The sequence below is a fragment of the Oryza brachyantha genome, chromosome 9 (genome assembly GCF_000231095.2).
Source record: "Oryza brachyantha chromosome 9, ObraRS2, whole genome shotgun sequence".
NCBI lineage: Eukaryota > Viridiplantae > Streptophyta > Magnoliopsida > Poales > Poaceae > Oryza > Oryza brachyantha.
In genome coordinates this window covers 8055495-8078761 of record NC_023171.2, presented here as the reverse complement: position 1 = coordinate 8078761, position 23267 = coordinate 8055495, and the positions used below count along the sequence as shown (strand labels likewise).

Genomic DNA, 23267 nt, shown 5'->3' with positions numbered 1-23267 from the left:
TCTACAGTTCAGTTCCTGAAACAACAAGAAGTTAGCATGTCAACTAAACTTCTCATCCATCAATTAATCCTAACTAAACTACTCCATCACCAATTAATAAACAAAAAAAAGAGAGAACTTTCTCGTCTTGTGCATTTCAATAAGGATAATAAGAAGGAAGCACACAAGAAATTGTGCTCTTGGCCTTGTGGTTTCAGTTCACTGTAAAATCAATGGAAAACGACGTCTCCCGGTTCAGATTTTCAGAAGACACAAACTGTGTGATCTTCAGAGTCCATGGATTCAGGGTTTTCCTCTTCAGTTACCATATTCTCCTAATCATCAGAATAATTAAACACAAGCATGTATCTACGCAGTTGTCATCTTGTGTGTGTAATCACAGAAGTAGTAATTACAGAAACAGGGCCAGTGGCCTAATTGGTCTGAACATTTTGTAAAAGGAAGATCAGAAAAGATAGGTGTCGCTGTTACGTGCTGAATCGATCGAATTGTCGAGTTGTAGTGTCAAACTAGATAACCATCTTTGCTAACTTAGGATAAGATAAGTTATTCTGGCGATACATGACAGCTAAATCGCCACGTAACCAGCTGCCTTTAGACCAAGACGAGCACAGTAGACAGCATTAACCTTGACCTGAAAGAAAAATGATCTCTTTTTAGGTCATTGCTTCTTATCCCATATGTACGAAAACCAAAAAGATTAACTAAGATTTTTAAAAAGTGATGGAGGTTTCATTAAGCGAATGAACATATAGCCAAAAGATTAGCTAAGCTCTTAAAAAAGTGATGGAGAAAAAGTGAGAAATGTTGTACTCAAGTCATTCATAAATAAATATTAAATATATAGGAAAATAATCGATCAATCATTTAATATTCCAGCCATTTATTTATATCAAAATATTATAAAATCTAATAGGTTTATGATAGTACAATAATGCTTTTTATGAACAAATATATGCATGTCATTAAAAAAACTAATTTGAGAAATTACTGATGTCGGAATTTTAAACGTTCAATTAAAATTTTCCATATATGTTAAACATTTATGATATGATGAAATAGTAATAATTTCTGTTAGAACGTCATATGAAATAAAGTGAAATCCAGATAAAATATCCAACTTCTAGTTTGTTTTTATTAAAAAAAACATCCTAAACTTATGGATGGACTGGTCAGGTAGCTCAATCATATCCAGACTTTATGCTTAGACCTGCTAATCCTAAATGACAAAATGTCTCCAGTTGACCACACAAAATAATCAGAGGATTAATAGATTAATAGTCTACATCAGTTAGGATGGGATGAACCTGTCATGAACTCGTTCATTCTACAATATTTTTTAGAGCAAATCGTCCTGTCATGCAACTAAAATAATCACAGAAAGATGACCTGCCCGTTGCCAAATCCGCGCGTAAACTTCGAAAATGGATACAATGTTATTTGAAAAAATAATACATCTATCCCATAATAACGTTATTTTTCGATTTATGTGCTCGACGCTTTGACCATTTATTTTATTTAAAAAATTTATAAAAAATTTAAAAATTAGCCACGCATAAAGTAATATTTAAAAATAAAAATATTAATCATAAACATTTGTTAAATAAGATAAAGAGTCAAAACATTATTTCTAAAAACTGAAAAATAAACTTATTTCACGACGAGGCAGTAGCAGAAACAAAGACGCGGTTCATGGTCAAGTCCGCGCGTAGACTACAAACAAAAATGTCATGATTTTCTTTTCTTTACTTAGAACGGAGATCATTTATAACGTAAGCTGGACTATGATCATATCCAAATAACTATCTGTTATTTAAGTTCCATGCTCAATATACAGATTATGTATCACATTTTTCGCTTATGTTTACGCTTATAAACCAATATTTAAAATTTTAATCTTAAATTTAAAATTGACTTTTAAGACTTTTTAACTGAAGTTTATTTTTTAGCATTAGCTTTAAAATAATATATAATTTTATTAATAAAATAGTTTTTATTTACAAATATGTCATTTGATTTTTTTCTATAAAACAACCCAACAATCACCACAAATGTACCCTCACCGGTGCTTCCTGTTTTAAATACGGAGTACGTACTAAAGTCTAAAATTACCTTTAAACCTTTTTTTAAAAATATATCCATCTTCTTAACGCATAGCTGGTGTGCGTGAAAGAAAAAAAGGTGGAACATAATCAAAACAATTAATAATACATCGATTAATTACGCATGTAATTACGGGGATACGGACAGAAAGAGAAAGAGAGAGAGAAACGGCGCAACCTTATCCGAAGTGGCAGGCACGTGGATTAGCACCAGAACAGGGGCAAAATCGTCACGTCGGCCTGTTGCAATCTATCAAAAGAGGAGAAACAAACCACCGTATCCACAAGGCACAAAACATTTCTCCCCTCTCTCTCTCTAACTCCAGCTCATTGTCTGTGTTCTTGCTGCCTCTCTGTGTGTGGCTGCTTCTTCTTCCTCTGCTCGAGGTTTGGCTGGCTGTGGCTGTGGCGGTGGTGGTGGGTGGGGGCAGAAGAACCCTCCCGGGAGAAGATCTTTGAGGAAGGGAAGGGTGGGGGGAGAAAGAAAGAAAGAAGCTGCCAAGAAACGCCGCCATCTGGATGTGCTGAGACCGAATCTGTCACGGCGGTGAGGTGAGAGTGAGAAGCAGTCGCTCTCCTCCTTGATCCGCTCTGCTTCTTGCGCCCCATCTACGTAGCTCTGCTGTTCACTTGGGGTTGGGTTGGTTCTTGCCTTGCTGTGTAGAAAAAATGTGATTTTTGGGGGTAGGGGGGATTTGTAGAGGAAAAGAACAATCTTGGTTCTTTGGGGTGCTCCTTTTGATCGATTTCATGCTCTTTTGCGGATTTTGTGTTCCTTTCTGTCACTCGTTTTGCCTGCGGGAGATTGATGCGGTTTAGGATTTGAGTTTAGGGGAGGGAATGTTGGTGTGCACTGTGAAAAGGGGGCTTCTTTTTTTTTAATGCTACCTTTTTTTTTTCTTGAGTGCAGTTAGTGCTTATCTTATCTCATTTGCATTCCCATCTAGCAATTGGCAGTTATCTTAACTGCAAGAGGAGGAAAAAAAAAGTAGCACAAGGGTAGTTACAATCTTTTACCAGTTGTCATGCTAGTGCCATGTAGTGATCTGAACTGTTTGTGATTGATACCACCTTTGTTAACCCACGAAATGATTTGGATGGTAGACTCGTTCCAAATAAATTATTAAATTGACATGATTTATTTGGTTCTGGGACAACATCTCTGGTTAGCCTTAAGGTTGATATCATGTATCAAGAGCATGTAGTTACAAGTGCAGTTCATCTCATCTGACTTCTGTGTGATATGGTGACCATTGGATTTTTACTAGTGGTCTCACAATTATGGGCAGTGCTAGGGAAGTAGGCAGGTGATGTTACCTAATTTCCAGGATATAATGCATAGCACATTGAATTCAATTATTCGAGTAGTACCTTCTTGCAGTATGAACTTGGTCCAGTTAGTTGTGCTCTTAGGTTACAGCTCACAGCCATACGGAATGGTAGTATATCGGGCAGTAGTTGTTAGGCTGTAGGAGACTGTAATGGAGCACGGAGATGGAATTGACTTTTGGGCGAGCATTGCTTGAGTTAATGGTAATGCCAGTTGCAATCAAGACACTGTTGCTTTTGTAGGATTGAAACGATTAGGGTAGATAAGTTTCCTTTGGCCACCTTGCCTTGTCAGCGGTCTATTCTAGTATGTTTTAGGAAATATATAACTGGGTAGATATTGAGATCTGTGTAATGACTTAATTGCAAGCCATGTATGATGTATGCCAGATAACACAGGTAGATACATTTTGGTAGCAATGGTTGCATGACATTATAGTTATACGCTGATATTTATGATTGGTAAGGGGAAATGTTTGGATTGTGTGTTGTTTGTGTTACGCTGGTGGAGCACAGTGGTCCTTGAATTCGTACTTTTGTGTTATTTAGGTAGGGGAGTGCGGTACATTCTCTTAAATGATGTTTGGAGTGGATATTGTGGCCCTAAACAAGAAGGTAGATGTGCTTTGCTTTGGATCTTTGGAGAGCTAATTGTCATGGAAAAAAACATGGGATGGTTAATGATTTCAAGTTATACTAAAACACATAGTTTACATAGTAAGTACAATCTTATAATTTCTATTTTAACATGTGTTGCATCTTTTCACCTGGAGCAAAATATGCCAATTGGCACAATAAGTAATTCATGATTAGCGCTCTATATCACATGCACATCCAATGGTGAATTTTATTCTATTTGTTTTTTGTTTGAATTAATTTTATTCTAGTCTTGAAACATAAATTCCCTGAAATTCACTATTTAGCCAGTTTTGTGGGCCTCTACTGTCAAAATAGTTTTGTGAACTTCCACTCAACTATTGAGAATGGATATTGTGAACCTACTTGGCCCCTAATCACATTAAATAACAGCAGTTGCATACAACATGGTTTCTCAACTTAGATTGATTGACCTGCACAACTAGCAGCTCGGTGTAGCATATTACATAGATTTTTAATCCTTCACAATCCAAAATTCGACTTAAACTTACATCTTAAGAAGTTATTTATGGTTATGTTTGTCTTGTAACACATTCTCTAGCTTTGTTGGATCCACCATATTGAGTCTTGCTGTTACAAAAGTTTTTTTTTCTTTTTTTAGTAAACCAGATATTTTATATGAAAAATGAGCTTACTAGTATTTCTGATGTTCGATAAAACAAATGGTCTGCACTAGGGCTTCATCATATTCTTTTGTAATTCAATGTCCTTAATAGAGCATGTGTATTATGTACTGCCTTGTTTCAATGGACTAAAATGTTGTTCTTTGATCTTCTCTTGCAGAAGGTTGTGAAATCATGGTTTCAAGGTCATATTCAAATCTTCTGGATATGAGTGCTGAAGATGTGTTTGACTTTCAGCAACCATTTAGATCGCTCCCTCGTTTTGTGACCTCTCCAAGCATTACATCCAATCCTGATTGGGAAACAAGTAATGGCAATGATTCAGTTGGTCCTGCATCTTCTTGTTGTTTGAGGAAAATAATTGTCTCCAATTTTCTTCCACTGAACTGTACCAAAGATGAAGCTACTGGACAGTGGTCCTTCTCAATGGATGACAGTCAACTACTCGTCCAACTTAAAGATGGATTTCCAATAGAGAGTGAAGTTGTTTATGTGGGTAGCTTAAAAGTTGAAGTTGATCCTGGTGAGCAAGATCAACTTTCTCAGAAGCTTTTCAGAGAATACAAATGCATACCTACTTTTCTCCCAGCTGACCTCCAGCAGCAGTTCTATCATGGATTCTGTAAACAGCAATTATGGCCACTTTTCCACTATATGCTTCCTATCTGCCTTGACAAAGGCGAGCTCTTTGACCGCTCCCTTTTTCAAGCTTATGTTCGGGCAAACAAAAGATTTGCTGACAAGGTTATGGAGGCCATCAATTCAGATGATGACTGTGTGTGGGTTCATGATTATCACCTCATGCTTGTCCCTACCTTTTTAAGAAAAAAACTTCATCGGATCAAAGTTGGTTTTTTCCTTCACAGTCCATTTCCCTCCTCTGAAATTTATAGGACACTGCCAGTAAGAGATGAAATTTTAAAGTCTCTTCTAAATGCTGATCTCATTGGCTTTCAAACATTCGACTATGCTCGCCACTTCCTTTCATGTTGCAGCAGATTGTTAGGCCTTAATTATGAGTCAAAACGTGGTCACATCGGTATAGAGTACTTTGGCCGTACAGTGAGCCTCAAGATCCTTGCTGTGGGTGTACATGTCGGCCGTCTTGAGTCTATCTTGAGGCTTCCTTCCACAATTAGCAAGGTTAAAGAGATCGAGCATAGGTATAAGGGTAAGATGGTGATGTTGGGCGTAGATGATATGGATATCTTCAAAGGGATCAGTCTAAAATTGCTTGGCTTGGAACTTCTTTTGGAGAGAACTCCAAAGCTAAGAAGGAAGGTTGTCCTTGTGCAGATTGTAAATCCTGCAAGAAGCAATGGAAAAGATGTCGAAGAAGCAATAAATGAAGCCATCTCTGTAGCTGAAAGGATAAACATTAAGTATGGTTCTGCTGATTACAAGCCTGTCATCCTTATTGACTACCCCATACCTTCGTATGAAAAGATTGCATACTATGCTGCATCTGATTGCTGTATTGTAAACGCTGTGAGAGATGGTATGAACTTGATACCCTATGAATATACTGTCTGCAGGCAGGGAAATGAGGAAATTGATAAGCTCAGAGGTGATGATAAAAGCTCACTCCACACAAGTACACTAATTGTGTCTGAGTTTGTGGGTTGCTCCCCATCTCTTAGTGGTGCTTTCAGGGTAAATCCTTGGAGTATTGAAGATGTAGCCGATGCATTATATAAAGCAATGGATTTGACTCAGTCAGAGAGGAGGTTGCGTCATGATAAGCATTATCGCTATGTCAATACTCATGACGTTGCTTACTGGGCACGCAGTTTTGCCCAAGATCTAGACAGAGCGTGCAAGGATCACTATAGCCGAAGGTGTTGGACCACTGGGTTTGGTTTGAATTTCAGAGTTATTGCTCTTTCTCCTGGATTTAGAAGACTATCTTTGGAACACTTCGCTTCTTCTTATAAGAAGACTAATAGAAGGCTGATATTTATGGATTATGATGGCACTCTTGTGCCCCAATCATCAGTCAACAAAGTTCCAAGTGCGGAACTCATTTCTATCCTTACAAGCTTGTGCAATGATCCGAAGAACTGTGTATTCATAGTCAGTGGAAGAGACCGCGCTACCCTTAGTGAGTGGTTTGCTCCATGTGAGAAGCTTGGTATTGCTGCGGAACACGGCTATTTTATCAGGTATTATGGTCGTAGCATTTGTTTTTCACGTAGAGACTATTATGTAATTTTCTTAATATTCAGAAGCCAGAATATGCTATGACTGATAAACTGTGTTTGTTCTTACAGGTGGAGCAAAGAAGCTGAATGGGAAACAAGCTCATCAGTGCAAGATTGTGAATGGAAGAACATTGCTGAGCCTATCATGGATATATATAAGGAGACAACTGATGGGTCTACCATAGAGACAAAGGAGAGTGCGCTAGTATGGCATTATCAGGATGCAGATCATGACTTCGGGTCGTGCCAGGCGAAGGAACTAGTGAGCCATCTTGAGAGGGTGTTGGCAAATGAACCTGTTGTGGTTAAGCGTGGTCATCAAATTGTAGAAGTTAAACCCCAGGTTTGTACCATTCGGAGTTTTTCTCCTGCAACCATTTGGCATGTTTTTATCTTTCTACATGCTTGCTGAGACTTGCAATGCCTGAAGAAATGTATCGTTTATTCATACAGGGAGTTAACAAGGGGATTGTTGTGGACACAGTCATTCGGATGCTAATCAACAACGAATTCGCCCCAGATTTTCTTATGTGCATTGGTAACGATCGATCAGACGAGGACATGTTCGAGAGCATCAACGAAGCAACCTCCCGTTCTGTGTTTCCCACTGCTCCAGATGTCTTTGCCTGCTCTGTTGGCCAGAAGGCTAGCAAAGCAAAATACTACGTTGATGGGTGCAGTGAAGTGATCAGATTACTCAAGGGTGTTACGGCCATTTCATCCCGAAGGGAGGTTATCAACCAGAGTCAAGTATTCAGGGATATACTTGAGGTTGTCAGCTGAACCATGATCTGTTACATCGGATCTATTGGCTGCGAAAATGTGTTCAGCCTGATATTTTCAGATCTCCAAGGACTAGGACTCATCATTGCAAGAACATGAAAACTGCCCATGGCTCGCAATCAGCCACCATGAAGCATCCATCCATCAATGAAGCAAAACTGGTATTAGCATCCCTCCATCAATGAAACAAAACTGGTATTATGAGCCGCGGGTCTCTGATTTAAGGTCAAGAATAAGTAGTTCTGATGAACCTGCAGGCAACTCTGGTTGTGGATAAAAAGAGGCTCATGTACAGCTCTTGGCTTGAATCTGTTCTCTTGGAGAGTCTAGTTTAGAACTTTAGATTGCATCATGTATATTTCTTTTAGAGAAACTTTGGAAATATGGTGCTCTTCTTTTTGCCCTGATTCGTTGGGGGGGGGGGGGGGGGGGGGGGGGGGGGAGAGAAAAGGATGTTTTCTTGCATCGGTGACGAAGTGAAGGTCACCGAATTGTTGGCTTTGATCCACAAAAAAGCCGTATAAAGTGCTTGTTAGTACTGATGTGGTCATAATAGTGATGCCACAGTGCTCCATTTTTTCCCTGCACAAGGAATCATCAGGACAGGCCCAGGCTAACAACCAGGCCCGGGGTTCAGGGTTTTGCAGGAACCTCTTCTTCAGAGGTACTGTAGAAACGTTTGTTTTGTTCAGACTGTATGAGTTCTTCCCTTGGTTTTACAAAATTTTATTTGGCTCCTCTGGATTCTGGACTTGTTTTTTTTACTATACTGCTCGGTAAATTGGAAATGCCCTTTTGAGATATATTGTTTTAAAAATCAAAGTTTGGGTGAGAGGTCCATCACGGTAGGACTGAGAAAGTTCTTTTAAAAATTAAAATTTGGTGATGAAATTGTGCTTTTCATATTGACTGAATTTTCACCACCTTGTTTTACATTAAAAGATGATCTGATACTCTTTAAATTCATGTAGATGCTAATATATATGTATATTGATCTATAATAAATTTAGATAGAATTAAAGTATCTTATAGTATGGAACTGAGGCAGTAATTTTCAGCTACCTAAATTAATACATATTGTTTGCAAAGGCGTTTTGCTTTTCTTTGTCCCACTCCGTTCTCTAATAGTGGCTCTTATATGTATTTCCTCCATATTTCATATATTAAGACTAGAAAAATCTTATGTTACGAACAGACAAAATATTTATGTTGCCATGTTGGTGAGATCGTCTTTGATGTTGCATTTTTTTAACAAGAAGAAAAATGCAGCTCCACATCAAGATGACAAGATAGACCCATTAATGCAACATGAATAAAATATGTTCAAACATAAAAAAAAAAACTAGACAAGGAAGGAAAAAAGAACGAATCCGGTTTTCCAAGAACCCGGCCGGGTAAAGCACATGGGGTCATCCTTTGTTCTCTTTAAAAAAAATATTTGTAAATAAAAAATAATTTGTGAATAAAACTTTATATATGTGTTTATAGTAATCTAAAAACCAAAATTAAAAAATAAACCATAATAACAAATCTTAAAACCAACTTTAAATTTAAAATTTAATATTTAAATTTAAACTTATAAATATAAAAAAGATTGACGAGCACCACCAAGATCGATGGAGCCAAAGCGACTCTAACCACCGTGAGTTGCAGGCTACCGTTGAGCGACAACGACCACAGAGAAGAGAGAAGATAGCAGCCAAAAGGCAGCGGAGGAGGCTTTCTTGCAGATGGCGCTAGCCAAACTTTCAAAACGATCACTCTCGCTTTGCACTTTGCAGAGGCGACAAAACCCACTGCCTCCTCCTCCTGCTACCCTCGCCGTGCAGCTTTCTGCTTACTCATGCAGTCCTTGCTCCTACCTACACCTACCAAGCTTCAGGAATTCGATCACGAGTCGTTTCATCAGCCATATATGCATGATGGTTTCCTTTTGCCTGAATGGAAGACGATTTAGAGAGACGATCTATATATGCACTGTATTTTTTACCGAGAGACTCGGTAAAATAGACATGTATGTGAGATTAGTTCGGGTAATTAAGTTTGGTGGTCTAGTCGTGGGATCTATCTTTATCGAATGACACGTGATCTGAACATCGTATTTTTCTAAGAGAGAATCAGTGAAATAGACATGTTCATGAGATTAAGTTTGGCCGTCTGGGTGATGTGATTTATCTTAACGCGTGATCTCTACATTTACAGTTAGACGTAACTACGTGTATGGTATTATAAGTATCGCACCGCTTCATTAATCATTGCATATCTATATTTATATTTAGATTGTACATGTCAGCGTATTTCCACGGTTTATAGCAGACGCTGCATGTGACAGCTCAACGGTTAATTAAGGCAGTTTACCCTCACGAAGATGATCAATCAGTTGGTCACATGTTCCCATCCTTGCTGACATCTTGGGGTGGTAGAAAGATCCGATCATTTTGCTGACATCTTGGGGTGATTTAAGTTAATAAAAGATTATATCAAAATCATAAGAAATGTGTTGCACAGTCATATGTCTCCTGGAGTCCTTGACCTAACTAATAAAAGATGCAATTAGCTCTTAGTCAAACAAGCATATGCCTTGGAACAACCAGTTATCATCAATGACCATATTAGGTTGCCCAAAAGAAAAACTCAGGCCTTCCAGTAGTAGCTAAGTAAACAGAAGACAAAATTTACAATAATGCAGGGAGAGTTGCTCACCATCCCCTAGGTGTGATCCAGTGACAGGCACTGCACATTGTTACATTATCTAATAAATGAGAGCAGAGTGGATGATACAAAAGATTCATTGTTGCCACAAGTACTATATGTGCATGATCTAGCCATTAGCAACCTCTAGTCAACTTTCCATTAAACTCAAATCAATCCCCGTTTCTTAGGGGTGGAATTGTTTCGAACTCGTATTCTTAACGAGCTAGCTCACGAACTACTCATTTAACTCGTTAGTATAAAAGATTATTTTTAGGACTTATTAATTAATGTTTCATATTATAATCACGTCCAAACTATTATATTTATATTTAGTATGTTTTTATCAGGTAGAGTCTACTTTTTTTGTAATAACTGATAAAATGATATATTATGTACTACATAGATAATTTAAATAAGATAAAATTGTACTAGCTCCTTAACGTTAACTAGCATAGTCGAACCAAGCCAGGTCGTCATTATCCACCCCTACCCATTTCTGCTTGCCACTCAACCTTCACCATAAATCTAGTACCCTTCCTTTGTGTTTGGCGCTGGACGTAGGATAGATTAATTTTATTTGATTAATCGTCTCTATTAGAATTTGAACTTCATATTTTCAACTAAAGAATAATTTATAAATAATATATATATATCTAATATATATATATATATATATATATATATATATTTGTAGCGCTCTATGAGTCAAGACTGAAAAATAAATTATGGTAAAATATCTTATAATTAATTTCAAATTTAAGATAAAAAATTTAAACTTTTATAAGATAAGTATAATCCGAAGAAAAAGATGCTATAATTATAATAAGAAGAAAAAGATGGTTTCTGGCAATCGATAGTGAAGCACGCTAGCGGACAAATTCGTCAGTACGAAAGCTTATTAATCTAATGAGAAAAGACAGGCAGTTTACACCTCGAGGTCCTCAAACATATCACCCGTAAAAATATAATCCTACCTCCGTTCCGAAATTCGTTCATTTTTCAGTTTTTAGATATATTATTTGATTATTCGTTTTATTTTGAAATTTTTTTATTAATATTTTTATTATTAATAGATGATAAAACATAAATAATACTTTACGTGTAACTAACTATTTTAAGGTTTTATACAATTTTATAAATAAAACGAATGATTAAAGATTGGACCGAAAATTATGGAACGGAGGTAGTACTGTACATCAGAGGGCTCGTATCACCCATAAGTTTCAACCGTCTAATTGTGGTGTTTAGATTGAAAAAATTTTTGGGAGAAGTATCACATCAAATGTTTGACTGGATGTCAGAAGGGATTTTCGGACACGAATGAAAAAACGAATTTCACGGCTAGCCTAGAAACCGCGAGACGAATCTTTTGAGCCTAATTAATCCGTCATTAGCATATGTTGGTTACTGTACTTATAACTAATCATGGACTAATTAGGCTTAAAAGATTCGTCTCAAGATTTCTTTCATAACTGTGTAATTAGTTTTTTGGTTCATCTATATTTAATGCTTTATTTAGGTGTCCAAAAATTCGATGTGATGTTTTTGAAAAAAAAATTTGGGAACTAAACCAGCCTTAGTTCCAAAAAAATTTCCCAAAAACATCACATCAAACTTTTAGACATTTAAATGGAGCATTAAACATTGATAAATCAAAAACTAATTGCACAGTTGTGGAAGAAATCTTGAGACGGATCTTTTAAGCCTAATTAGAACATGATTAACCATAAGTACTACAGTAACCAACATATGCTAATGATAGATTAGTCAGGCTCAAAAAATTCGTCTCGTGGTTTCCAGCCGGAATGTGAAATTTATTTTTTCATTCGTATCCGAAAACCACTTTCGATATCCGGTCAACGTTCAATATGATGTTTTTATAAAAAAATTTTTGGCACCTAAACACCACAGTGAAAGTTACAAGTACCATCCTAGAGTTAAGAGTGAACAGAGACATTGCAATTGCAGAGGTGAGAGGACACAGGCAACAATAGACACCTGTCACCGTGCCACTGCACTGCTGGTACTTCAGAATGAGACATTAGTGTTAGTGCTACACAGTAACCTGTCTTACGGATGACTAGACCTGTGGTACAGCAATTTAATCACGGCAAGTTCATGGTGAGATTAAGCACAAGAATATTCAGGTTTAAGTACAATGATTATAGGCCATATACATAGTAATATTTTACCCTATCTTTTCGCGTATGTTTATAAGTCAAAATTTAAATTTTTAGGCTTAGATTTAAAGTTGATTAAAGTTTTAACCGAAGTTAATTTTTTCAGCCTAGGCTTTTATCGTTAAGAATATACATATAAACTTTACATTGAATGATTATTTTTTCTTTACATTGAATGATTATTTTTTATTTTCAAATATACGTTTCGTTTGGTTTTTTCCGTAAAATATCCAAACAATCACCTTTTTTATTAAAATATCTTTGTAGGATGCAACCTGGAGAGTACGTCAGTAGTTGTGATGGTATTTTACAGTGAAAAAAAAAAGATGGAAAAAAGTAGCAAGAAACCAGAAGAAAAGATGAACAAAAACATGTGTTGATTACATAGGCGATGATCAATTAGCAGCAAAACTCTATTCAAGAAATGCTTATTGCTATCCACTAAAACAAAAGGCACGAGAAAGCATACATCTTTTTTGTGTGTATGTGTGTGTTGGTGGGAGTATCTGTCAGGTGTCGCTTTCTTGCCTCGTGCGTGTCGCCGCCGTCGCCCACGGCAAGCCGTCGTTCGCCGGCGGCGAGGCGTCGGAGTGGAGGACGGGGAGCCTCCTGTCGCCGCCGCGCCACTGCCAGATCTTGGACATCGAGAAGCTGTCGCCTCGGGCGAAGACCTTCTTGCCGGCCGCCGGCTGCTTGTCTGCAGTGCGCGCCGTGGCGACATTGGCGCCCGCGGCGGCGGCGGCGCCAATGCCGGTGATGCCATCACCGGGGCGCCAATGCACGGATATCTGCAGGTTGTCGTCGGCGAGCACGTACTGGTACGAGCCCATGGAGTAGCATCGACGCGCGTCGATGCAGCTGCTGGTGCTGCTCGCGTAGGCGTCGTCGTCCCCGGCGGCGGCGGCGGCGTCGCTGCGCTGCGTGTTCTTGAACCGGCCGAGCCTGACGGAGAGCACGACGCTGCTCGCGGAATCGTCGGATGCGGCATCCTGCTGCTGCTCCAGCTTCTGCTCCTCGATGTCGGGCTGCTCCGCGGCGGCCGCGGCGGCGGCGGCGAGGGCGCGGGCCGAGAGCGCGGCGCGGCAGAGCGGGCAGGTGGAGCTGGATCGGAGCCAGGTGTCGATGCAGGCGGCGTGGAACGCGTGGCCGCAGAGCGGGAGCAGCCGGAGGCGGTCTTCGCCGTCGAACTCGCAGAGGCAGACGGCGCAGTCGAACTGCCTCTTCGTCCCCGCGGCGGCGCCCTTCGCCGCGGCGCCGGCAAGCAGCTCGCAGTACGTGAACGCCGGCAAGGCATCGATCGCGGCCTGATCGAGCCCCGGCCCCGCCCCGGCGCCGTCCTCGTGGAGGTTGAACAGCTGCTGCAGCTGCCGCTCCACCGCTTCGGCCCTGGCGTTGGCGCGGTGGCTCTTCAGAAACAGCCGGCGCAGGACGTGCAGCAGGCCGGACGCCAGCAGCACGACGGCCAGCACCACCGTGATGAACAGCACCGCCGGCGTGACCCTCGCCGCCGCCGACGACGAAGACGGTGACGACCCCGCCGGCGCCTCCGCTACCGCCGGCCCATCACCCAACGGGTCATCCCCAAGAAACCGCCCCTCCCTCCACCTCAGCTCCGCCATCTCCTCCTCGCCAATGCAGCAGCCGCCGCCGCTCTCATCCACGCACGGCAACAAGCTATATATCCAAGAACACAGCCCGGGCGGTCGCGCCCTGCCCAAGCACGTCAACCACAAGCTCGCTCGCTAGCTCGCTCTACCTAAAACATAGTACCACCCCCACCACCATCACCCTCTCTCTCGTCTTCGTCTTCGTCTTCCTCGTCGCCGTCGTCTCGGGCGGGCCTAGCTTGTAGGTGATCGAATCGAAGTGCACGGATAAGCGGATATGGGTCGGGCTGGCTGGCCGGCCGCGAGCGAGCGAGGCCGTGGGTGCGTGGCGGCGGTTAGGGAGGCGTTTTCTAGCGCGTCCCCGGTGGTTGGGAGCTACCGGCGGCGCGGTGGCATGTGAGGGGGAGGGCTTTCTCCGGCGCGGCGCTCACTTGCAGCATACGGAAAGTGCGGGGGCGAGTTAAAGAGGGGACAGCATGTCAGCGTTCGAGGTGGTTGGCGCGCTCTCTCGCTCGCTTCGCTCACGTTTCGCAGCTAATCATAAATGCCTCCGACCTCCACTCGCCAACGGTGACACGCACACAAACCAACCCCTAATTTCTTTTTATTAAATAAACCTCTATAGTAAGTAATTTTATTAAAAAACCACTTTCTAAATTTTTTTTCAAAACTTAATCTTTTTATCACGCCCAATATTTACTGTCAGTGGCTGCTACGCCCTAACAATGGCAAGTTAAGGTTGGTTGCGTCACCCAAATCCCCCCCCCCTCATGTTCACGTGAGGGAGGACTGATAACATGATTCATTTTCAGTGATCTGATGTATCCATTATCATACACACGTGAGGTGGAAACCGGTTTAAAAAAACCAATTTTTTTGGTTTTTTTAGAACATTTGACCATCTATCTTATTTAAAAAAATTTTAATTTTTTTAAAAAAATTAGTCACACATAAAATATTATTCATATTTTATCATCTAATAAAAATAAAATTATTAATCGTAAAATTTTTTAATAAGACGAAGAGATAAATATTATATGTAAAAACTGAAAAGTTTATTTATTTTGGGACGGAGTGAGTAGGCGGAATGTGGTGTGGTTGCAAACTTGTCGGGCCTTATTTAGTTGCCAAATTTTTTGGCAAAAAAGTCACGTTAAACATTTGACCGGATATTAGAAAGGGTTTTCGGATACGAATGAAAAAATAAATTTTAGATTTCGCCGGAAAACCACGAGACGAATCTTTTGAGTCTAATTAATACATCATTAGCACATGTTGGTATTGTAGCACTTATAGCTAATCATGTCCTAATTAGGCTCAAAAGATTCGTATCACGATTTTCTTCATAACTGTATAATTAGTTTTAATATTTATATATATTTAATGTTTTATTTACATGTCCAAAGATTCAATGTGATGTTTTTAGTAAAACTTTTTGTGAACTAAACCGGACCTCGGGAATTATTTTTGTCGAGTTTAGGTTTGTAGGAAAGATACTCCGAAATTTCCAAATTGCGAGGTTCGGACCTAACAATGGGGGACCATGAACATGTACATATATGTATGTACAATGTATATACTCTAGTAATGTGCATGGCTGCCATGACTCTGTGTTTCTTGTTTTAGAGAAATACGGTGGTTTTGTGGTAAGGCCGTGTTTAGTTCAAAAAACTTCACGCTCATCCATCACATTGAATCTTTGGACACATATATAGAATATTAAATATACTTAAAAATGACTAATTGCACAGTTTGAAAGGAATTTACGAGATGAACATTTTAAGCCTAATTAGTTTATGATTAGTCATAACTACTACAATAACTCAGATGTGTTAATGACAGATTAATTATGCTTAAATAATCCGTCTTGTGGTTTCCTGACTCCCTATATAATTAATTATTTAATTAATCGCCAAAATAGTCTTATAACATCTAATAAAAATATCCCGTGACACCCAAACCAAAAATATTCACCAACTAAATTAGCCATAAGTACCAGGCCACGGTGTCGTTGTGATGGGGGCAGCAATTTCGCGGCGTGATGTCGCCATGGGCACAAGCTATGATACAGCAGTACGAAGCTCTGCAGGGGTCAGGACGGTTTGGGTGGTGAGGTCGGGTCAGGTCAGGTCAGTTCAGGTCAGGTCGGCATTGTGGCTGCTTGTGCTTCATAAGTGTGAGCTAGTTCGTCCATTTCCTGGGGGCCAGGTCGGCGTGTTGTTGGGGTCAAAGCCAATGGGGGCCGGCATATTCGGAAACAAAGAATAATTTATAAATAAAATTTTTATATACGTGTTTTTAATGATCTAAAAATCCAAACCAATAAATTATGATAATAACAAAAAATTAATTCTAAATTTAGGGTTGAAGGTTTAATTTTTTGGCTTATAAGCATTTGAGCAATAGTATAGTCATATACTGGCTACAAATTGTCTATAGCAAATTTAATAGTCAATTAATACGATAGTCACGTGCTACACACTTAATATCCAGCCCCGCCTCCATATATACATGTGTCTTAGAGTCCGCTCTCCTCTCTTATCATTTTAAAATATGTTTATAACTGGCTTAGAGTGAGTATTCATATATTTTTGTTTGGGTGCTGCTAAAGTCAAACCTAATCTAATTAATCATGCCGGATGCAGCAGCTAGCCCAACCCAAATGTACATGTTCTTGCATGGGGTCGACGTGTGCTGTTACTGCTGCTTAGCTGCATTATTGGCGGCTAGCCATGCATTGGATTTGGAGGTTTCTTCGCAAATTGGGTTTAGTCAACTTGGGGTTTGGTGATTATGGCATGTTGCTGGCTAGATTGGTCTACCAAGGTTTGTGTATATTTTTAAAAGTAAAATACCTGGCTGATTCTTAAATTTCGATCACGATATTATATAGATACATAAACTTATTTTATATATATATATATATATATAAAAATAAAACATATAACCATAGGTCTGAAATATATATGACACAGCTCCGACCTTAACATGCCCTTCCACGGATGTCATTTAGGCCTCAACTAAAGGAACCCTCCAAATCGACTAACATCATTCTCCCAAATATTTTGGCGAAATAGTTTACTTTTGGAAAGGTAGAAAATGCATATTTATTAGTTTTGGGTAACGGAAGTCAATTTTGTAGGGGCATACTATAGCGAGAAAGCCTAAATGCGATATTTTTATCCATGTGAATAATCACGTCAACGTAAAAGCTACGCCATTTATATTTTGAACTTCGAATAATATATTAAACCAAGGTTAGAAATCCAAATATCTAATATACAAGTTTCATGTAGTTACACATCTAAATTTTAAGTTTAGGAACCGATCACATATTTTATTTCTTTTTAGTGAAAATTAATTAGGGTCATCCATGTATCATGTTGGTTGGATTGGAGTAATGTGTGACATGGCAAGATGGCATAGCCAAGCGTAAGATACAATGTGCTGAGCGAGTCAATCCTTGGGAGAATCGTTGACACATTCCACACTGCACTATATGTTGGACACTTGGCGTACGTCTATCATATAGATAATGTTTGTGACACAGGTTGTTATTTTTTTTCTCTTCCTAATTCATGTGGAATGAATAATTGTCCACAAAACATCACCGTTAAATTAATTATGTGTTTGCAAATGGAGGGGTTTAGTGCTGTCACAATGGAGGATTAGATTAAGTGTTTGTGCAGAGATCGATAGCTACCAATGAGATTCTCTCTGGTTTTGTTGATCCAGTGCACATCTTAACTGTGCATGGAATATTTCGAAATGTGGAGGAAAATTAATATGGAGATCATGTTCGCTTGTTTATTTTAGATTCCGTCGTAACAAACGAAATAATTTTACCCGTTTTGTTTTTGTAGTTGGTGGAGATAGTTGGCTTTAATTAACTTGACATGCTGGCACACTCTATATATGATTTGGAGTATGCACATGACCTTAAAATTGTTCATATGATCCCTACGAAAAAGAAAAGGGAAAAAATGTGCATATGAAAGATAAAGCTAATTTTGAATTTGAAGTTGGGTTTTAAGAATGATTTTAGGTAGGCTTTTACTTGATTCCTTGGAGATTAGGAGTATGAAAAGAGAGAACTGAACCAAGGAAACGTCGAAGAAGCCCCCAAAATCAAATTGTAAATAAATCAACTTTGTTTCTTAAGAAAATGTTGAGCCAAGCACAAACATACTTTACATATTTAAAGACGATTATTTGTGCAAGAAGAATTATGTATGGTTGAATTGCTTTGTGCTATCTCACTTGGATGAATGTAGTGTTATTTTGTCTTTTGCATTGCAGATAGGGATGCATATATATACTGTCAGAACATTCATAAATATATTACATTATAAGTTTTGAACAACATTAATTTCTAGAAAGAAAATAGTCAGACTGTATGCATAAAAAAATAAACGTAGTTTTGTCTCAAAATGTAATACTGCAATTCTGTTGAGGCCTCAAAATATTTTGTAACAGTGGAAATTAGTGATAATTGTTGCATTTAAGGACCTCGGTGATGCCCAACACAACATGTCTCCGTGACTGTAGAAAATATTTATATTATTTACTGCTACCTCCGTTTCATAATGTAAGATTTTGATTTTTTTAGTTGTAACGTTTGACCATTCGTCTTATTCAAATATTTAGTATAAATATAAAAAATGACAAGCCGTGCTTAAAGTTATTTTGATAATAAAGCAAGTCACAACAAAATAAATAATATTTCTATAATTTTTTAAATAAGATAAATGATCAAATATTACACGTAAAAACGTCAAATATCTTACATTATAAAACGGAGGGAGTACCTAACATAATTATAGGGCACACCAGGTCATCACCAGCAACTGGATGGCTATTAATTAACTGACATCTGATCACCATCTCTTGGTTGGAGCCTGTATGATCTAGCATTAAGTTTTTGAAAGCAACCCATGGCTCACAATAGAAGACATGCATTTAAAGAATTTCCAAAATGTAGGTAGAGTGGGCACAATATATGACAATAATAATAATATGATATATGCTTCTATTTGTTTTGTTTTGTCATTTGGTATAAAAAGAGTTCTCTCTTAGTTTTATATGACGACGGTAGCTTCGGATGCATGAAATGGACAATAGTTTTTCTTCTTGATTTCTTGCCAACAAGTTGCTGTAGTTGTTGCCGGTTTTTTGGCTTGATGCGTACATTTTCTTTTTTCTAAGATCATGACCAGAAAACACACATGAAGGACAATCTGCCAGTATGACATGAAAGTCTCATCAGTTTTTTAATGTTGGGTTACAATATAGTTTTTTTTTAAGTTATCCTAATTGTAATCCATTGTGGTTGCTCCCTTTTCTTTGGTACGGAATACTTTCTCCATGAAGCTGATGAATATTTTCCTCGTAAGGTAGGAGTGCTGCTATCTTTCAACGTTTTATATTATAACTAATTTTGCATTTATGCTAAGTGAAAAAAATTAAGTTTGGCTAAGTTTAATTTTTTTAAAGTTTGGCCAAGTTTATGAGAAAATATGGTAACATCTACAACTTCAAAATAGTTTATAGTTAAATCCACCGTTGAATATATTTTTATGGTATATTAATTTTGCATTAAAAATATTGTTATATCTTTCTATAAATTTAAGTTAAATTTAAGAATGTTTGACTTTGAACAAACCCTAAGTGCCTTATAACATGAAACGGTGCTTATCTAAAATTTTAGGCTTTTGAAGGAAATAATATATGAGATTCACATTTTCAGTGAAAAAGTTTCTAGGGTTTTTCATAAAACAGAGTAACTCGTTAGGAAACATAGAAATAACTGAACAAAAGTGGATTACAAATTTACAGTCCTTTGAGTTAAGGCTTTAAGCAGAATGCAATTGTCAAATATTACAGAAAATTAATATGAAGTAGCAATAATTAAAAGTTCTTTTAAATACTAATTGAAATTGATTAATTATATAGTTGCAATAATTAAACATGATTAATTATGTAGTAGAAACGAGAGTTTGAGAGGTTTTTAAAAGTTCCGCAGGTAATTTTTGCACTGCAAATTCTGCTCAGTTCCTTGGTGTTCGTCCGTGTCGCGCTCGGGCTTCCGAGGAGACCGACCTGCCGTCCTCCTCGCAGATGGCGTTCACCATTCCGGCGACCTCTCTCATGGTCGGTGGCGGCGACGAGGCGTCGACGCACCTCATGGCGATCTGCAGAAGACGAACCATCCGCTGCTCGCTGGCGACGTCGTCGCCGGCGCCGCCTGCGGAGAGCATGACGCGGTCGAACACCTCGGCCGTCCACTCCTCCCGGATGACGGACGTCACCCACCGCGCCAGCTCGGCGCCGTCAGCCGTGGCCTTCCCGGTGAGCAGCTCCAGCAGCAGCACGCCGTACGCGCGCACGTCCGCGTTGAGGGCAGCGGCGTCAGACGGCGCGGACGACTGCGGCGGCGCGGTGACGCCGTACTCGCTGATGCGAGGCTCCATGGCGGCCGTGAAGAGGACGTTGGAGGCCTTGAGGTTGCCGTGCGCGACGGCGCCGCCGTCGAACGCGGAGGCCTCGTCCTCCTCCGAGAATGACAAGTTCGCGTTCGCGCCGTCGCCGCGCAGGGCGTCGTGCATGAACGCCATGCCGTCGGCGATCTTGGCGGCGATGTGGAGGCGCGCCGGCCAGTCCAGTGCAGTCCGGCTGCTCTCCACAGATCCTGCAAAAATCACAACCAATTTTTGACACCCAACTGAAACTGATTGCCCATTTTGCTCTAAGAAAACGTCAATTCCCCTAAATCAAAACATCCAAACAAAATGCTTTCATAAAAGATATACATAACGACATAAATGAAGAACTTTTCTTCCCAAATGATCTTCTAATTTTTTTTTCTGCCGCTCAAAGATGTTCTTTTTTTTCCTTCTAAAATGTTCATACGAATTTTATCTACATCTGTACGCAGCATGCAGAATTGCAAATGGCCAAAATAAGCAAGTGGGCCATTTAGAGATAGGACAAAAATGGGCCTAGCGTGGCCTTGTTGGTGTGGGCCTCAAATTACGGCCCATAAAATTTAGCAGGCGAGGATTTGGTTCAAAAGCTGGCCTAATTAACATGGATGGGCCGGGGTAAGGCCCATCAAGAGTCAAAACGAGCAGCTTACCATGGAGAAGCTTGGCGAGGCTGCCATTGCTCTGGAACTCGTACACCACCAGCTTCTCCTGCATGGCGCAGTAGAACGCCAGCGGCGGCAGCACGGCCGGGTGTCTCGCCTTCCCGACGCGCTCCATACGCCGCCGGAACTCCTCCTCCTCCTCCTCCCCCACCGCCGCGTCCTTCACCCGCTTCACCGCGAGCGCCGCCCCGCCGGGCACCACCACCTTGTACGCGCTCCCGAACCTGCCGCGCCCCAGCAGCTCCGCCGGCGACTTGAGCAGGTCCTCGAACCGCAGGCTCTTCGCCGCCACCGCCGCCGCCGACGGCGGCGTCGCTGCGGCCGTGGCCGTGGCCGAGCGCTGCAGCACCACCAGGGACGCCGACGGTGCGCGCGCCGCCGCCGCCGCTGCCGTCGCCGTGGCGCTCCGCTCCTCCGACATCGGCAGGGAGTAGGCCGACTTGCTGGGTGTGGCGGACGGCGTGTGCGTCGTCGTCGCCTTGCTGCTGCTGAACGCACCCTTGCCGCCGGCGCCCCCGGGCTTCCGCCCCAGCTTGTGCCTCCTCTTCTTGGAGCAGAGCATGTACAAGACGAAGGCCGCTGTGCCGGCGCCGAAGAGGACGTAGCCGAGACACATGACGATCGTGTGCACTCCTCTTCTCTTCCCGTCGTTCTCACCGGAGCTTGTTGGACACGGCGCGAAGCTCGGCTGGCCGCACATGCCGTCGGAGTTGCCCGAGAAGCTGTCGTTGCCGAAGATGCCGACGTCCCTGGGAATCGACCCAGTGAGGTTGTTGTTCGCGACGCTGAAGTCCTCGAACCTGGACAGCTCGAACTCCGGGATGGTGCCGTTGAAATGGTTGTCGTTCCCGCAGAATCTCGCGAGGCCGAGCTTGCTGAGCCCCGCGGGGATCTCGCCGGAGAAGTCGTTCTTGGAGACGTTGAGCACATGGAGGTGGGTGAGCCGGACGAGCGAAGGCGGCAGGCTGCCGGAGAGCCGGTTGGCGCCGACGTAGATATGCGTCAGGCCGGAGCAGCCCGAGATGTCGGCGGGGAGGCCGCCGTGCAGCGCGTTGTCTTGGAGGCTCAGCACGCGGAGCGCGCGCGCGGCGCAGAGCATCGTCGCGTTGATGGTGCCGCTCAAGCCCCAGCCCTCGAGCACTATCTTCTCGATCCGGCCGTCTCCGGTGCAGTGGACACCGAGCCACGGCGCCGGCGGGCCGCACGGCGCGACGGACGCGTTCCACCCGAGCTCCTGCACAGCCCGGTCGCCGTCGCCTCCGGCGAGCGTGCGCAGGAAGCCGACGACAGACGCCCTGACTTCGTCGGCGTCCTCGCCGCGCACGCCGCGGGAGCAGCACGCCGCCGCCACGAGCACGGCCGTGCCGAGAACCTGCCACCACCCCATGGGACAGGGACACTCACACTTGGAGAGCTAAACCTGCACCTCTGACAACGACGATCGATCAGCTCCCTCTACGTACCGCACTGCACATCGATCGCGGGAGACGAAAATGGAGGGAACTCGTGGAAGTTGAGGAAGAGAGAAGGCGAAGGTTTCAAGGCAAGAGTGGCTGGGTCTCAGGCTTTGCGCGTGTGCGGCGACGGTGACGGCACGGCATCGAAGGGGACAAGCGAGGTGATGCCGGGCGGCGGGGAGATCCTGCCGTGTCCACGCGTGTGCGGCGGCCGGCCGGCCGGCTGCCCCGCCGGCCGGAGGGAAGACGACACGGGGCGCGACAAGGTCGTGGCAGCCCGTGGGCTGGGCTCGTACTCGGCCTGTACCCTTACTTCGGCCCACTAGAATTCTTATCAGCCCATTTATGGGTGGGCCAAAGATGGCCTTGGCCCAACGGTGTTCGGTGGGAGGCGGGCCTTGCTTTCCTTTCTCCGGATCCCCACTGTGGGCCCATTTGCAGAATTAGACGGAGGCTCGCCGTCTCCCGCCGTCGTCGCCGCCGCCAC

The 23267-nt window shown here is 41.8% G+C and overlaps 3 protein-coding genes across 3 annotated transcripts; 1 reads left to right on the top strand and 2 right to left on the bottom strand.

The window, feature by feature from the left end:
* Positions 1–2399: 2399 nt before the first annotated feature.
* Positions 2400–8121, top strand: LOC102702964 (probable alpha,alpha-trehalose-phosphate synthase [UDP-forming] 9). The gene is made up of 4 exons (XM_006660526.3): positions 2400–2654; positions 4872–6873; positions 6982–7255; positions 7366–8121. The coding sequence occupies exons 2-4, from the start codon at positions 4886–4888 to the stop codon at positions 7693–7695; spliced, it is 2592 nt and encodes an 863-aa protein (XP_006660589.1). The 5' UTR covers positions 2400–2654; positions 4872–4885; the 3' UTR covers positions 7696–8121.
* A 4808-nt stretch (positions 8122–12929) lies between these two features.
* On the bottom strand, positions 12930–14634 carry LOC102712388 (RING-H2 finger protein ATL46-like). The gene has a single exon (XM_040527618.1). It carries the CDS (start codon positions 14186–14188, stop codon positions 13079–13081), a length of 1110 nt encoding a protein of 369 aa, XP_040383552.1. The 5' UTR covers positions 14189–14634; the 3' UTR covers positions 12930–13078.
* Positions 14635–20019: 5385 nt separating this feature from the next.
* On the bottom strand, positions 20020–22710 carry LOC102712110 (probable inactive receptor kinase At5g58300). Its single transcript, XM_040527326.1, has 2 exons — positions 21312–22710; positions 20020–20864 (listed from the first exon to the last, which is right to left on the bottom strand). Exons 1-2 carry the CDS (start codon positions 22708–22710, stop codon positions 20224–20226), a joined length of 2040 nt encoding a protein of 679 aa, XP_040383260.1. The 3' UTR covers positions 20020–20223.
* Positions 22711–23267: the final 557 nt, after the last annotated feature.

What these genes read in the sequence shown, in the direction of transcription:
- LOC102712110 (XM_040527326.1), bottom strand. Translation starts at nt 22,710, where the DNA reads ATGGGGTGGTGGCAGGTTCTCGGCACGGCCGTGCTCGTGGCGGCGGCG. An exon ending in CCTCGCCAAGCTTCTCCATG is followed by an intron (nt 20,865 to 21,311) that starts GTAAGCTGCTCG and finishes TGATTTTTGCAG; the next exon opens with GATCTGTGGAGAGCAGCCGG.
- LOC102712388 (XM_040527618.1), bottom strand. Translation starts at nt 14,188, where the DNA reads ATGGCGGAGCTGAGGTGGAGGGAGGGGCGGTTTCTTGGGGATGACCCG.
- LOC102702964 (XM_006660526.3), top strand. Translation starts at nt 4,886, where the DNA reads ATGGTTTCAAGGTCATATTCAAATCTTCTGGATATGAGTGCTGAAGAT. An exon ending in GAACACGGCTATTTTATCAG is followed by an intron (nt 6,874 to 6,981) that starts GTATTATGGTCG and finishes TTGTTCTTACAG; the next exon opens with GTGGAGCAAAGAAGCTGAAT. An exon ending in TTGTAGAAGTTAAACCCCAG is followed by an intron (nt 7,256 to 7,365) that starts GTTTGTACCATT and finishes TTATTCATACAG; the next exon opens with GGAGTTAACAAGGGGATTGT.